This window comes from Cervus canadensis, chromosome 11, assembly GCF_019320065.1.
Source record: "Cervus canadensis isolate Bull #8, Minnesota chromosome 11, ASM1932006v1, whole genome shotgun sequence".
Classification (NCBI taxonomy): domain Eukaryota; kingdom Metazoa; phylum Chordata; class Mammalia; order Artiodactyla; family Cervidae; genus Cervus; species Cervus canadensis.
Genome location: NC_057396.1, coordinates 76,748,925 through 76,760,907, shown reverse-complemented (window position 1 = coordinate 76,760,907; position 11,983 = coordinate 76,748,925). Strand labels below are relative to the sequence as shown.

The 11,983-nt window shown below is 39.6% G+C and overlaps 1 protein-coding gene across 1 annotated transcript; it reads left to right on the top strand.

Annotated features, from left to right (window-relative positions):
* The first annotated feature begins 1,925 nt into the window (after nt 1-1,925).
* Nucleotides 1,926-2,867, top strand: LOC122450152 (olfactory receptor 5AN1-like). The gene has a single exon (XM_043482346.1). The coding sequence runs from the start codon at nt 1,929-1,931 to the stop codon at nt 2,865-2,867; it is 939 nt and encodes a 312-aa protein (XP_043338281.1). The 5' UTR covers nt 1,926-1,928.
* The last annotated feature ends 9,116 nt before the right edge of the window (nt 2,868-11,983 follow it).

The following is an 11,983-nucleotide window of genomic DNA, read 5'->3' as shown; positions in this document are numbered from 1 at the left end:
TTGGTGTATAACTTCACAGTATTTGCTTATGATTTTTTTATATCTCTGTGGGATTGGTTTTTATAGCTAGTCCCCAAGATATGACTGAGTGACTGGACAACAAGCACACGAATGAGTTCCACATGAAGAGGGCATTGCAAGTCCGATTTGCTTATAAATCCAGCAAAATTAGCCTAGGTACCCAACTGAGATAGTCCACTATGTAGTATGGTACTTTTAGACGTTTATAACACTTTTCACACAAATAATACATAAAAGACAAACACACACACAAAAACATTTTTAATCTTACAATATAGTAACTTGAAAAGTACCATAGACTACCAGCTACATTACTGCTGGCTCTATGATTGCTTTCAGACGTTGAGGGCTTAAAACAAAGATATTATAATACTGTACCCTATACAGTATTTTATAGTAAAGTACACTAAAGCCAACTTGTAGAAGATGGAAGCATGTGACAGTGTATGCCAGATACTTGAACTGACTTACCTGATCGGACATACAAATGCATGTTTACATCTTTGAAGGTTTGCAACTTGGAAGTTTATATATAAGGGATTTACTGCATTTCTCCTCTTTCATTTGCTATTTTGTTTAGTTGGGTCCTCTCTCTTATTCTTGATGATCCTGGCTAGAGGTTTGTCAATTTTGTTTATCTTTCCAAAAAACCAGCTCCTGGTTTCATTTGTCTTTTCTATTTTTTTTTTTTTTTTTACTAGTTCTTATGTGATCTTTATTATTTCATTCCTTCTGCTGACTTTAGGCTTTATTATTTTCTTTTCTTTCTTTCTTTCTCTCTCTTTTTTTTTTTTTTTACTATTTCTTATGTGATCTTTATTATTTCATTCCTTCTGCTGACTGTAGGCTTTATTATTCTATTACTAATTCTTTCAGGTGGTACATTAGGTTTTTCCTTTTTCCTAAAGAAGGCCTATATCTCTATGAAGGCTATACTCAGTTCATGACTATTAGAATATTGGTTGTATTCTGTACACTGTACAATGTGTCCCGGTAGCTTATTTATTTTTTAAATATTTGTTTGTACCTCTTAACACCCTGCCTTTGTCTTGCCCCTAGTCACTTCCCTCTCCCAACTGGTAACTATCAGTTTGTTTTCTGTAACTGTTATTCTCTTTTTATTATTTTCATTCATTTGTTTTATTTTTTAGATTCCACATGTAAGTGATATCATATAGTATTTGTCTTTCTCTATCTGGCTTATTTCACTAAGTGTAATACTCTCCAAGTTCAATCATGTTTTTGAAAATAAGCATACCTTCTAGGTCCCACAAAAATATCAGGTTTATAAATCATGATATAATTTTCCCACTATTTAGAAGCTGCTGTGTTAAATATATTTTTAAAAGTTTTGGAAGCTATCTTGTGAGTAAAAGAAGAAAATTTAAAAATCTATCCAGATGGCCTTCTGGGAGAGAATAGCTATTTCGAACTTATGCTGAATGAGGCACTTATGCTTTGTTATTATAAAGCAGCAGTTATACATTGACTTATCAGCAGTCTCTTAGAAAACCATTATTTTAATCTATGAGCTCTTATTTATATATAGTAACCACAGGATTTCTGTTGTTTTATTTCAAAGCTTTTTTAATTTGAATTTTAAAAAATTAATATATTTTAATTGGAGGCTAATTACTTTACAATATTGTAGTGGCTTTCCAGCTTTTCAATATGTCTTTTAATTTTCATGAGACCTACCTCATGAGATAACTGAGAACCTGAAACACTGAGACATTACTTCTTGACAAGTTGAGATGAAAGACTGAGGTCTTTCCCCAGGACAGTTAAGCATTTTCCCTTTTCCAGGGGTCAATAGGGGAAAAATATGAGATTTGTAATGCTGCCATCTCACCTGAGTCAGCAACGCATCCTCTCTTTTCTCTTCTGATTTTAGGAGCATCAAATCAATGATTAGGAGAGAAAATATCACAGAGATCACTTATTTTATACTCTTGGGATTCTCAGATTTTCCCAGAATCTTAGAAGTGCTCTTTATTGTATTCCTGGTGGTATACATTATGACCCTGACATGGAACCTGTCCCTCCTCATCTTAATAAGAATGGACTCCCACCTCCACATGCCCATGTACTTCTTCCTCAGTAACCTGTCCTTCATGGACATCTCCTATGTGACTGCCACAGCCCCCAAGATGCTTTACGACTTCTTCCGGGAGCAGAAAATTATCACCTATGTGGACTGTGTGATTCAGAATTTCGTATTCTCAACCATGGGGCTGAGTGAGTCTTGCCTCATGACCGCCATGGCTTATGACCGATATGCTGCCGTTTGTAACCCACTCCTCTATTCCTCAATCATGTCGCCCGCTCTCTGCGGTCGGATGGTGCTGGCATCCTACGTGGCTGGACTCTCTGGTTCTATATCCCAATTGTGTTTCATGTTGAATTTCCAGTTCTGTGGGCCTAATGTCATCAACCACTTCTTCTGTGACATGCCCCAGCTGTTAGTTCTGTCCTGCACCGACATGTTCTCTGCACAACTCTTCACTGCTTTATTGACAATGATCTTTGGGATAGTAAATGTTTCCATTATCATGATATCCTATGTCTACATTGTCATCTCCATCCTGAAGATCACTTCCGTGAAAGGCAGATCCAAAGCTTTCAACACCTGTGCTTCCCACCTGACGGCAGTGAGCCTCTTCTATACCTCAGGGATGTTTGTCTATTTGAGCTCCAGCTCTGGCGGTTCCTCCAGCTTTGACAGATTCGCATCGGTCTTCTACACAGTGATGATTCCCATGTTGAATCCTTTGATTTACAGTCTGAGAAACAAAGAAATCAAAGATGCCTTGAAGAGGTTGCAAAAGAAGAGAGGATACTGCTGAGGCCATAGACTGAGATTTCTGATGGATTTGTCTTTTTAGAATCACCCTCAGCCAGTCAGTTCAGTCGCTCAGTTGTGTCCGACTCTTTGCCACCCCATGAATCGCAGCACGCCAGGCCTCCCTGTCCATCACCAACTCGCGGAGTTCACTCAAACTCATGCCCATTGAGTCGGTGATGCCATCCAGCCATCTCATCCTCTGTCGTCCCTTTCTCCTCCTGCCCCCAATCCCTCCCAGCATCAGGGTCTTTTCAAATGAGTCAACTCTTTGCATGAGTTGGCCAAAGTACTGGAGTTTCAGCTTCAGCATCAGTCCTTCCAATGAACACCCAGGACCGATCTCCTTTAGGATGGACTGGTTGGATCTCCTTGCAGTCCAAGGGACTCTCAAGAGTCTTCTCCAACACCACAGTTCAAAAGCATCAATTTTTTGGTGCTCACCTTTCTTTATAGTCCAACTCTCACATCCATACATGACCACTGGAAAAACCATAGCCTTGACCAGACAGACCTTTGTTGGCAAAGTAATGTCTCTTTTTCCCCTAAACCCTCAATAATATTCACACGAAAGGACTATAAAATTCCTGGTGCCTTTGATAAAGACGTCTTAATTTGATATGCAATATGCCAATATGGACCAACAGGTGACTTGTTGCCACATGAACACGATGTCTTTACATCCTGGAGATTCAAAGTTTTCATCCTCCATGAGGAGTGGCCTCAACATTTATTAATATATCTATAAGATTTGTGAAACATTAAGGTTTAGAACCTCGCTATTCTCTTTTGCTTCTGAGAGGGAGCCCTGTTCAATCTCGGGCTTCTGACCCTGAAGGAGAGACAGCTGACATAGACCTCAGGAGTGCATGAACCTTGTCTCCTAAATATCCTGACGCATTGAAATCCAGACATGGTGGTGGCCAAGGTTTGTTCTGTGTTTCTGATGACAATGTACGCAGAGACAAGGTATACTATTGGCCTGCTTGGACTTCCTTGGTGGCTTAGCTGGTGAACAGTCCGACTGCAATGCTGGAAACCTGGGTTCAATCCCTGGGTTGGGAAGATCCCCTGGAGAAAGGAACAGCTACCCACTCCAGTATTCTGGCCTGGAGAATTCCATGGACTGTACAGTCCATGGGGTCACAAAGAGCTGGACGTGATTGAGTGACTTTCACTTTACTTCGCTTCACTTCATCGGCCTGATTGTGCCTCCTGGGAAGACCAGTATGACATAACTTATGTTTGTGTAAGTCCTACTCAGGGAGAATTACCCAATAAGCTTGGGATTATATCCTAGGCTCCACCACTGTAATCTATAGAAGGCAGAGGTGGCTTGAATGATAAAGAGGAATGGAATGAAGCATGTGTTCCCTTCTGTGCCATTTACTGACAAGTTTCATGATGTAATTTCTTGCCTCTAGTGTACAAAGGGGATTTCTGATGGGGATGATATTAAAAATCAGTGTCACAATCAATAGAGATTTCTGATATTGTAGGACTCAAATCTCTCTCTCTCATTAAATTTGGAAAATTCGCCCTAAGATGGCAGGCTTCCCAGGTGGTGCTAGTGATAAAGAATCTGCCTGCCAATGCAGGAAATGCAAGAGACACAGGTTTGATCCCTGAGTTGGGAATGAGAGAGTTATTTCCTAGGTAGGTTGATGAGAAGTCTAGGGGTCTGCAAGGAGAGACAGGTCTGGAATATTCAAGGAGGAAGAAAAGACAAACTTTTTACTTTTTTCCTCTACATTCCTTAGGATTATATAACAAAAATGTATCCTGCCTGAGCACAATCTCTGGATTAAACCCTCTGGCTAATTCTGTTATCTTAAAACATAAATTATGGGAGTAGACCTGGTCTTTACAAGGATGTATCCTGCCTGAGGACAGTCTCTGGATTAAACCTTTTGCCTAATCACGTTATCTTAATATGTAAATTATGGGAGTAGGTCTGGTGAGATCTACAACCTCCAGACATTCTTTGGATTCATTGAAGAGTATAAAACTCCTTTGCTGACACTAGCAAGGGGTACTCTTCCTACCCCCTTCTGATGTCTATGTCAGAAGCTTTATCTCCTTTATACTTTAATACAACTTTATCACACAGAAGCTCTGAGCGATCAAGCCTCATCTCTGGCTCTGGATTGAATTCTTCTCCTCCGGAGGCCAAGAATCCTGGTGTCTTTGCCTAATTCAGCAACAACCTTTCAGGAAGATCCCTTGGAGGGATCTTCCACTTGCCTGGAGAGATCACATGAGCAGAGGAGCCTGTGGGCTACAGTGCGTGGGACTGCAGAGTCAGGTGCAACTAAGCACATCCTTATTGGACAGGGACAGTGTGATCATGCTACCAAATCGTTTCTGCTATTTCAAGCATCTGAACATGTTTGATGTGATGAGAATTGTATGAGAATTCATGGACATAATAAAGTTACTAAATATTTCATACTGTAGACCAAGAACAAATATGGAAAACTGGTATAAAGTCTTTTCTTTTATCTGTGTTCAACATTTGATGTCCCCAAAACTTGTGATTGTATGGTGTGATATAATGGTTGGAGTAGGATGGTTAGAGTTACTTTAATGCTGATATTTGCCAGGAAACCTTAAGGTGCAAAAGAGGAGATAGATTTAAGATAGGCAGTATTCTTAACTCTGGCCAATTTTCATCTTCAGTAGGAGGATGTAAGTTTGTGGTCCTTGTGATCTTTTAAAAAATAAGAACAAGATGGGCACTGACTGTTGACTTGCCAGATTTCCCAGACTTGAACAAACTGATATAAAGTACATATTACTCCCAGCAATAAGAAGCCTGTGCCCCACAGTGAGAGAGTAGCCCCAGCTCACGGCTACTGAAAAAGCCCAAGTGCAGCAACAAAGATCCAGATTAGTCACATACATAAATTTCTAAAAAATAAATAAAAATTCCAATTCAGTGAGTTTGACAAATGTATCAGTTCAGTTCAGTTCAGTTGCTCAGTCATGTCCAACTCTTTGTGACCCCATGTACGGAAGCACTCCAGGCCTCCCTGTCCATCACCAACTCCTGGAGTGTACTCAAACTCATGTCCATTGTGTCAGTGATGCGAAACAACCATCTCATCCTCTGTTGTCCCCTTGTCCTCCCGCCTTCAATCTTTCGCAGCATCAGGGTCTTTTCAAATGAGTCAGTTCATCACATCAGGTGGCCAGAGTATTGGAGTTTCAGCTTCAACGATGAATATTCAGGACTGATTTCCTTTAGGTTGGACTGGTTGGATCTCCCCGCAGTCCAAGGGAGTCTGAAGAGTCTGCTCCAATACCACAGCTCAAAAGCATCAATTCTTCATAGTCCAACTCTCACATCCAGACATGCCTACTGGAATAGCCAAAGCTTTGACTAGACAAACCTTTGTTGGCAAAGTAATGTCTCTGCTTTTCAATACACTGTCCAGGTTGGTCATAACTTTTCTTCCAAGCAGTAAGCATCTTTTAATTCATGGCTGTAGTCACCATCTGCAGTGATATTGGAGCCCCAAAAAATACAGTCTGTCACTGTTTCCCCATCTATGTGCCATAAAGTGATGGGACTGGATGCCATGATCTTAGTTTTCTGAATGTTGATCTTTAAGCCAACTTTTTCACTTTCCTCTTCAAGAGCCTCTTTAGTTCTTCAATTTCTGCCACAATGTTGGTGTCATCTGTATGTCTGAGGTTATTGATGTTTCTCCTGGCAATCTTGATTCCAGCTTGTGCTTCATCCAGCCCAGCATTTCTCATAATGTGTTCTGCATATAAGTTAAATAAGCAGGGTGACAATATACAGCCTTGAGATACTCCTTTCCTGATTTGGAACCAGTCTGTTCCTTATCCGGTTCTAAGTATTATTTCTTGACTTGCGTACAGATTTCTCAAGAGGCAGGTCAGGTGGTCTGGTTCCCATCACTTGAAGAATTTTCCACAGTTTGTTGTGATCCACACAGTCAAAGTCTTTGGCGTAGTCAATAAAGTAGAAGTAGATGTTTTTCTGGAAACTCTCTTGCATTTTTGATAATCCAATGGATGTTGACAATTTGATCTCTGGTTCGTCTGCCTTTTCTAAAACCAGCTTGAACATCTAGAAATTCATGGTTCACGTTCTGTTGAATTCTCCTGGCTTGGAGAATTTTGAGCATTACTTTACCAGTGTATGAGACGAATGCAATTGAGTGGTAGTTTGAACATTTTTTGGCAATGCCTTTCTTTGGGATTGGAATGAAAACTGACCTTTTCCAGTCCTGTGGACACTACTGAATTTTCCAGATTTGCTGGCATATTGAGTGCAGCACTTTCACAGCATCATCTTTTAGGATTTGAAATAGCTCAACTGGAATTCATTCACCTTCACGAGCTGTGTTCATAGTGATGTATCCTAAGACCCACTTGGCTTTGCATTCCAGGATGCCTGGCTCTCAGTGAGTGATCACACACCATCATGATTATCTGGGTTGTGTAGATCTTTTTTGTATAGTTCTTCTGTGTATTCTTGTCACCTCTTCTTAATATCTTCTGCTTCTGTGAGGTTCATACCATTTCTGTTCTTTATTGAGTCCATCTTTGCATGAAATGTTCCATTGGTATCTCTGATTTTCTTGAAGAGATCTCTAGTTTTTCCCATTCTATTTTTTTCCCCTATTTCTTTGCACTGATCACTGGGGAAGTCTCTCTTATCTCCCCTTGCTATTCTTTGAAACTCTGCATTCAAGTGGGTATATCTTTACTTTTATCCTTTGCCTTTCACATCTCTTCTATTCTCAGCTATTTTTAAGGACTGCTCAGAAAACCATTTTGCCTTTTTGCATTTCTTTTTCTTGGGGATGGTCTTGATCCCTGCCTCCTGTATAATGTCATGAACCTCCATCCATAGTTTCTCAGGCACTCTGTCTATCAGATCTAATCCCTTGAATCTCTTTGTTACTTCCACTGTATAGTCATAAAGGATTTGATTTAGGTCATACCTGAATGGTTTAGTGGTTTTTGCTACTTTCTTCAATTTAAGCCTGAATTTGGCAATAAGGAGTTCGTGATCTGAGCCACAGTCAGCTCTGGTCTTGTTTTTGCTGACTGTATAGAGCTTCTCCATCTTTGGCTACAGAGAATATAATCAATCTGATTTCGGTGTTGACCATCTGGTGATGTCCATGTGTAGAGTCTTCTCTTGTGTTGTTGGAAGAGGGTGTTTGCTATGACCAGTGTGTTCTCTTGGCAAAACTCTATTAGCCTTTGCCCTGCTTCATTCTGTACCCCAAGGCCAAATTTGCCCATTACTCCAGGTATTTCTTGACTTCTTACTTTTGCATTCCAGTTCATTATAATGAAAAAGACATCTTTTTTGGGTGTTAGTTCTAGAAGGTCTTGTAGGTCTGCATAGAATCCTTCAGTTCAGTTTCCTCAGCATTACTGGTTGGAGCATAGACTTAGATTACCGTGATATTGAATGGTTTGCTTTGGTAATGAAGAGAGATCATTCTGTAATTTTGAGATTGCATCCAAGGACTGCAGTTTGGACTCTTTTGTTGACATGATGGCTACTCCGTTTCTACTAAGGGATTCCTGCCCACAGTAGTAGATACAATTGTCATCTGAGTTAAATTCAGCCATTGCAGTCCATCTTAGTTCACTGATTCCTAAAATGTCAATGTTCACTCTTGCCATCTCTTGTTTGATCACTTCCAGTTTCCACTGATTCATGGACCTAACATTCCAGGTTCCTATGCAACATTGTTCTTTATAGCATTGGACTTTACTCCCATCACTAGTTACATGCACAACTAGATGTTGTTTTTGCTTTGGCTCCATCCCTTCCTTCTTTCTGGAGTTATTTCTCCAGTTATCTCTAGTAGCATATTGGGCACTTACCGACCTGGGGAGTTCATCTTTCAGTTTCCTATCTTTTTTCCTTTTCATGCTGTTCATGGGGTTCTCAAGGCAAGATCACTGAAGTGGTTTGCCATTCTCTTCTCCAGTGGACCACATTCTGTCAGACCTCTCCACCATGACCTGTCAGTCTTGGGTGGCCCTACATGGCATGGCTCATAGTTTCATTTAGGGTTAAGGTCAGGGTTAATTTCTCTTTTTCTCAGTCTAGCTAAAGCTTTGTCACTTTGTTATCCCTCCAAGAATTATCTTTGATTTTTATTAATTTTTCTATTGCTTTTCTTATCTTTATATAATTTATCTTGCTTTAAAAAAAATCTTGTGTGAGTAAGCACACATACACACACATGAAGAGCTATTCTATGTAATAGCTACTATTGTCAGCTCCATGATAACACTGGGGTGACAATGCTGAGGCTTAGAGAGGTTAATTTGCTGAAGATTATGAAATCCTCAAGTGGAAGAGATGATATGACTCAGATTTGCTGGTGACAATGCTTATGGTTGTAACCACAATAATTCGTGGCCTTGTCATCTACTAACTTTTTGTGTTCCTTGTTGCTTTCATTTCCTCACTTATGCATAGAAAATGACATCTTGACTACCTCACAGGGCTGCTATGGAGATTGATTCAGTTAAGGCAATTGAAAAAATATACGCATGAATATATCTAAAATAAAATTCTTTGTAAACAGAAAGTCCACATGTTTTTTTTTTTTTCCATGCAATTTTACCAACTGGCTATGTTATCTTGAGCAAATCACTTAGCTGCACTGGTTTCAGGTCCTCACCTGGAAATTGAATGCATTGAACTGGGTAATCCCTAGGTCCAGGGATCTACAGCTCTAATGACTCCAAGGTCATTAAAAGAAAAGTTAAAATCATAAGATCATGATTGGACTATGGGGAAGTGGGGAATGGACCCAGAAGGGACAGAGTAAAATTGAGCATGAAGTTAGCAGGGACAAGAACTCCGTGACAACCATGACTCCAGAGGGCAAGTGCCTGGAGAGTTTTCTTTCCCTAATTGTGTTTTCCCTTTCACCTCTGCCGTTATTAACACATTTAAGAGTATCCCCCGTGTGGAATTCTCTCTGGCTGTGAGTGAACAGCCAGCTCATGGACAAAAGGTTCCATCTTTGACTGCAATAGGACCCACCTGAAAATTTTGGGGAGATAGAAATAGACGATTTCAATTTTTGGCAAGAGCTCTGTCTTTCTGGGGGATCTGGGTCAAGGTGAGAAAGCAAGATATATAGAGAGAAGTGGATTTTGTGCTATCTCTATAGCTATGTGATTTTTCTAGGAGGGCCTTCAGAGAGAAAGGTTTTTAGTTCTGTTGCTTTCTTTCTTGAATTCTTCCCCCTCCCGCAGGTCCATGACGTCCTCCTAAGACCATCCTCAGGTTCCCTTTCTCCTCACCCAAATTCTCTGACCTTCAGTGACAAGGATAATCTCTAACTTAAAATTTCAGGTCTCACTCTGTAGTGAGAGACAACTGTTGAGATCTAGTTCTGCAATTTCCCAAGGATATAATTTTGAATGCTGTTACCTTCTCCTTTTCACTGGTAAAATAGGGGTAATAAGATCATTGAGACTCAAATGAAATGATGCCTGTGAAGCCTAACACATTGTACAAGTTAACTGAGTGCTGAATTTAACTAATAATTTACTGAATTCCATGGGCATTTCCTAAGCTCAAAAATGCTTGCCTGTGTTTCCCAACTTTATCCAACCCAAGGACCCTTTAAATTTATGCTTGCTGAGAATGGTTGTAAAAAATAATGATGAATTTGAATTCCACTTCAATATGTAGCTTCGATTCATTATTTCTGTGTAACAAAAGTCCAACTGGTCATGCCATAATGATATGAAAAAGTCCTCAAGAAGCATTCCACTGGGCGTTTGAAATACTTTAAATAGCTCTCCACTATAATTTTGAATAATTTGGGTGTCTGGAGATCAGAGCTTGGATGAAACAGACATCAGAGATTCCCCACTGCAAGTACAGGTAATGTTGGTTTGAATGTCACTTTTAGTCTTTTCTTTCTTACATTGTCCTTCTTTATCCAGCAACATTCTTGGCTTTCTTTACCTGACTTTATAATCTGCACAATCTGGCAAATGACCATGTCCCTAGCAGATAAGATTTGGAAAAAGTTTTCATAAGCTATATCTCCCTAGTGAAAATCTCCAACCAATATTTACATCACTCACCTTTTCTGGTAGAAACCATCTTGAAAGCTGGTGAACACATACAGAAGATTCATTAGAAGAGAGTGACTATATTCAGAGTATATTTGCTTTTCCTGCGGTTTACCAAATTTTAACAACATAAATTTTTAGGATAAATTTTATCAGGGATAAGTGAAACCACGCACAGCTCTTTGTTGTTTCCTGGCAGTGATGGGCTACACAGGTAACTTTAGTTGAGGCTGAGTCTGTTTCTATACTGTGTTGGGAAGAGGAAAGATTTCACTGCCAGTGATTGGTCAAAAGCTTGACTTACTTTGGCTGAACTGATTAAGTATGTTGATATACTGGGAATGCGGGTGAGAGTTTATATTTTCAAAATATTCTCATTGAATCCTACACATCTTGGACAAAATAGCTGAGAAGTATGTTGGCAGTCCTCTATTATAAGAGTAAACAGAAAGATTTTAAAGTTCATAAAACTATGAATTGAGATAAAACAAATGTATTTTGACTTTGATATCCAGAAATGGCTAAAAGAATTATTTCTTAATGTATCCAGCATATTTTTCTTGTGTAACACAAATATTAGTATATGAGATGCTTACAGTAAAACCTCTCCACTAGTCTACATACTGTCCGTAGTGAACATCACAAGTTCCACTCTACTTGGTGGAACATTAAAAGCAGAAATCAGAGCTTTCAATTTTGCTGATTGGGAAATAATGCCATATAGAAACAAATAACAATCACTTATTAACAACGTTCTAGAGTTGAGGTTCAGAAGCCATTTAATTCAGGAAATAATTTTATGAAGAACTCCTTGCTACTTCAGGATTAGTCCTGCCGTGTTTTTCCCTTCATGGTGAGGAATGACCACGGAAATGAGAACTGCTGACATTTACTCATCTCTTACTGTTTGAGCGCTTTATGTCAGTCAGTCCGTGCAACAACCCAAGGAGGTGGTAAAGGATTATTAGTTCCATTTACAGATGAGGCAACTGGGAGGTTAATAACTAGCTAAGTGTT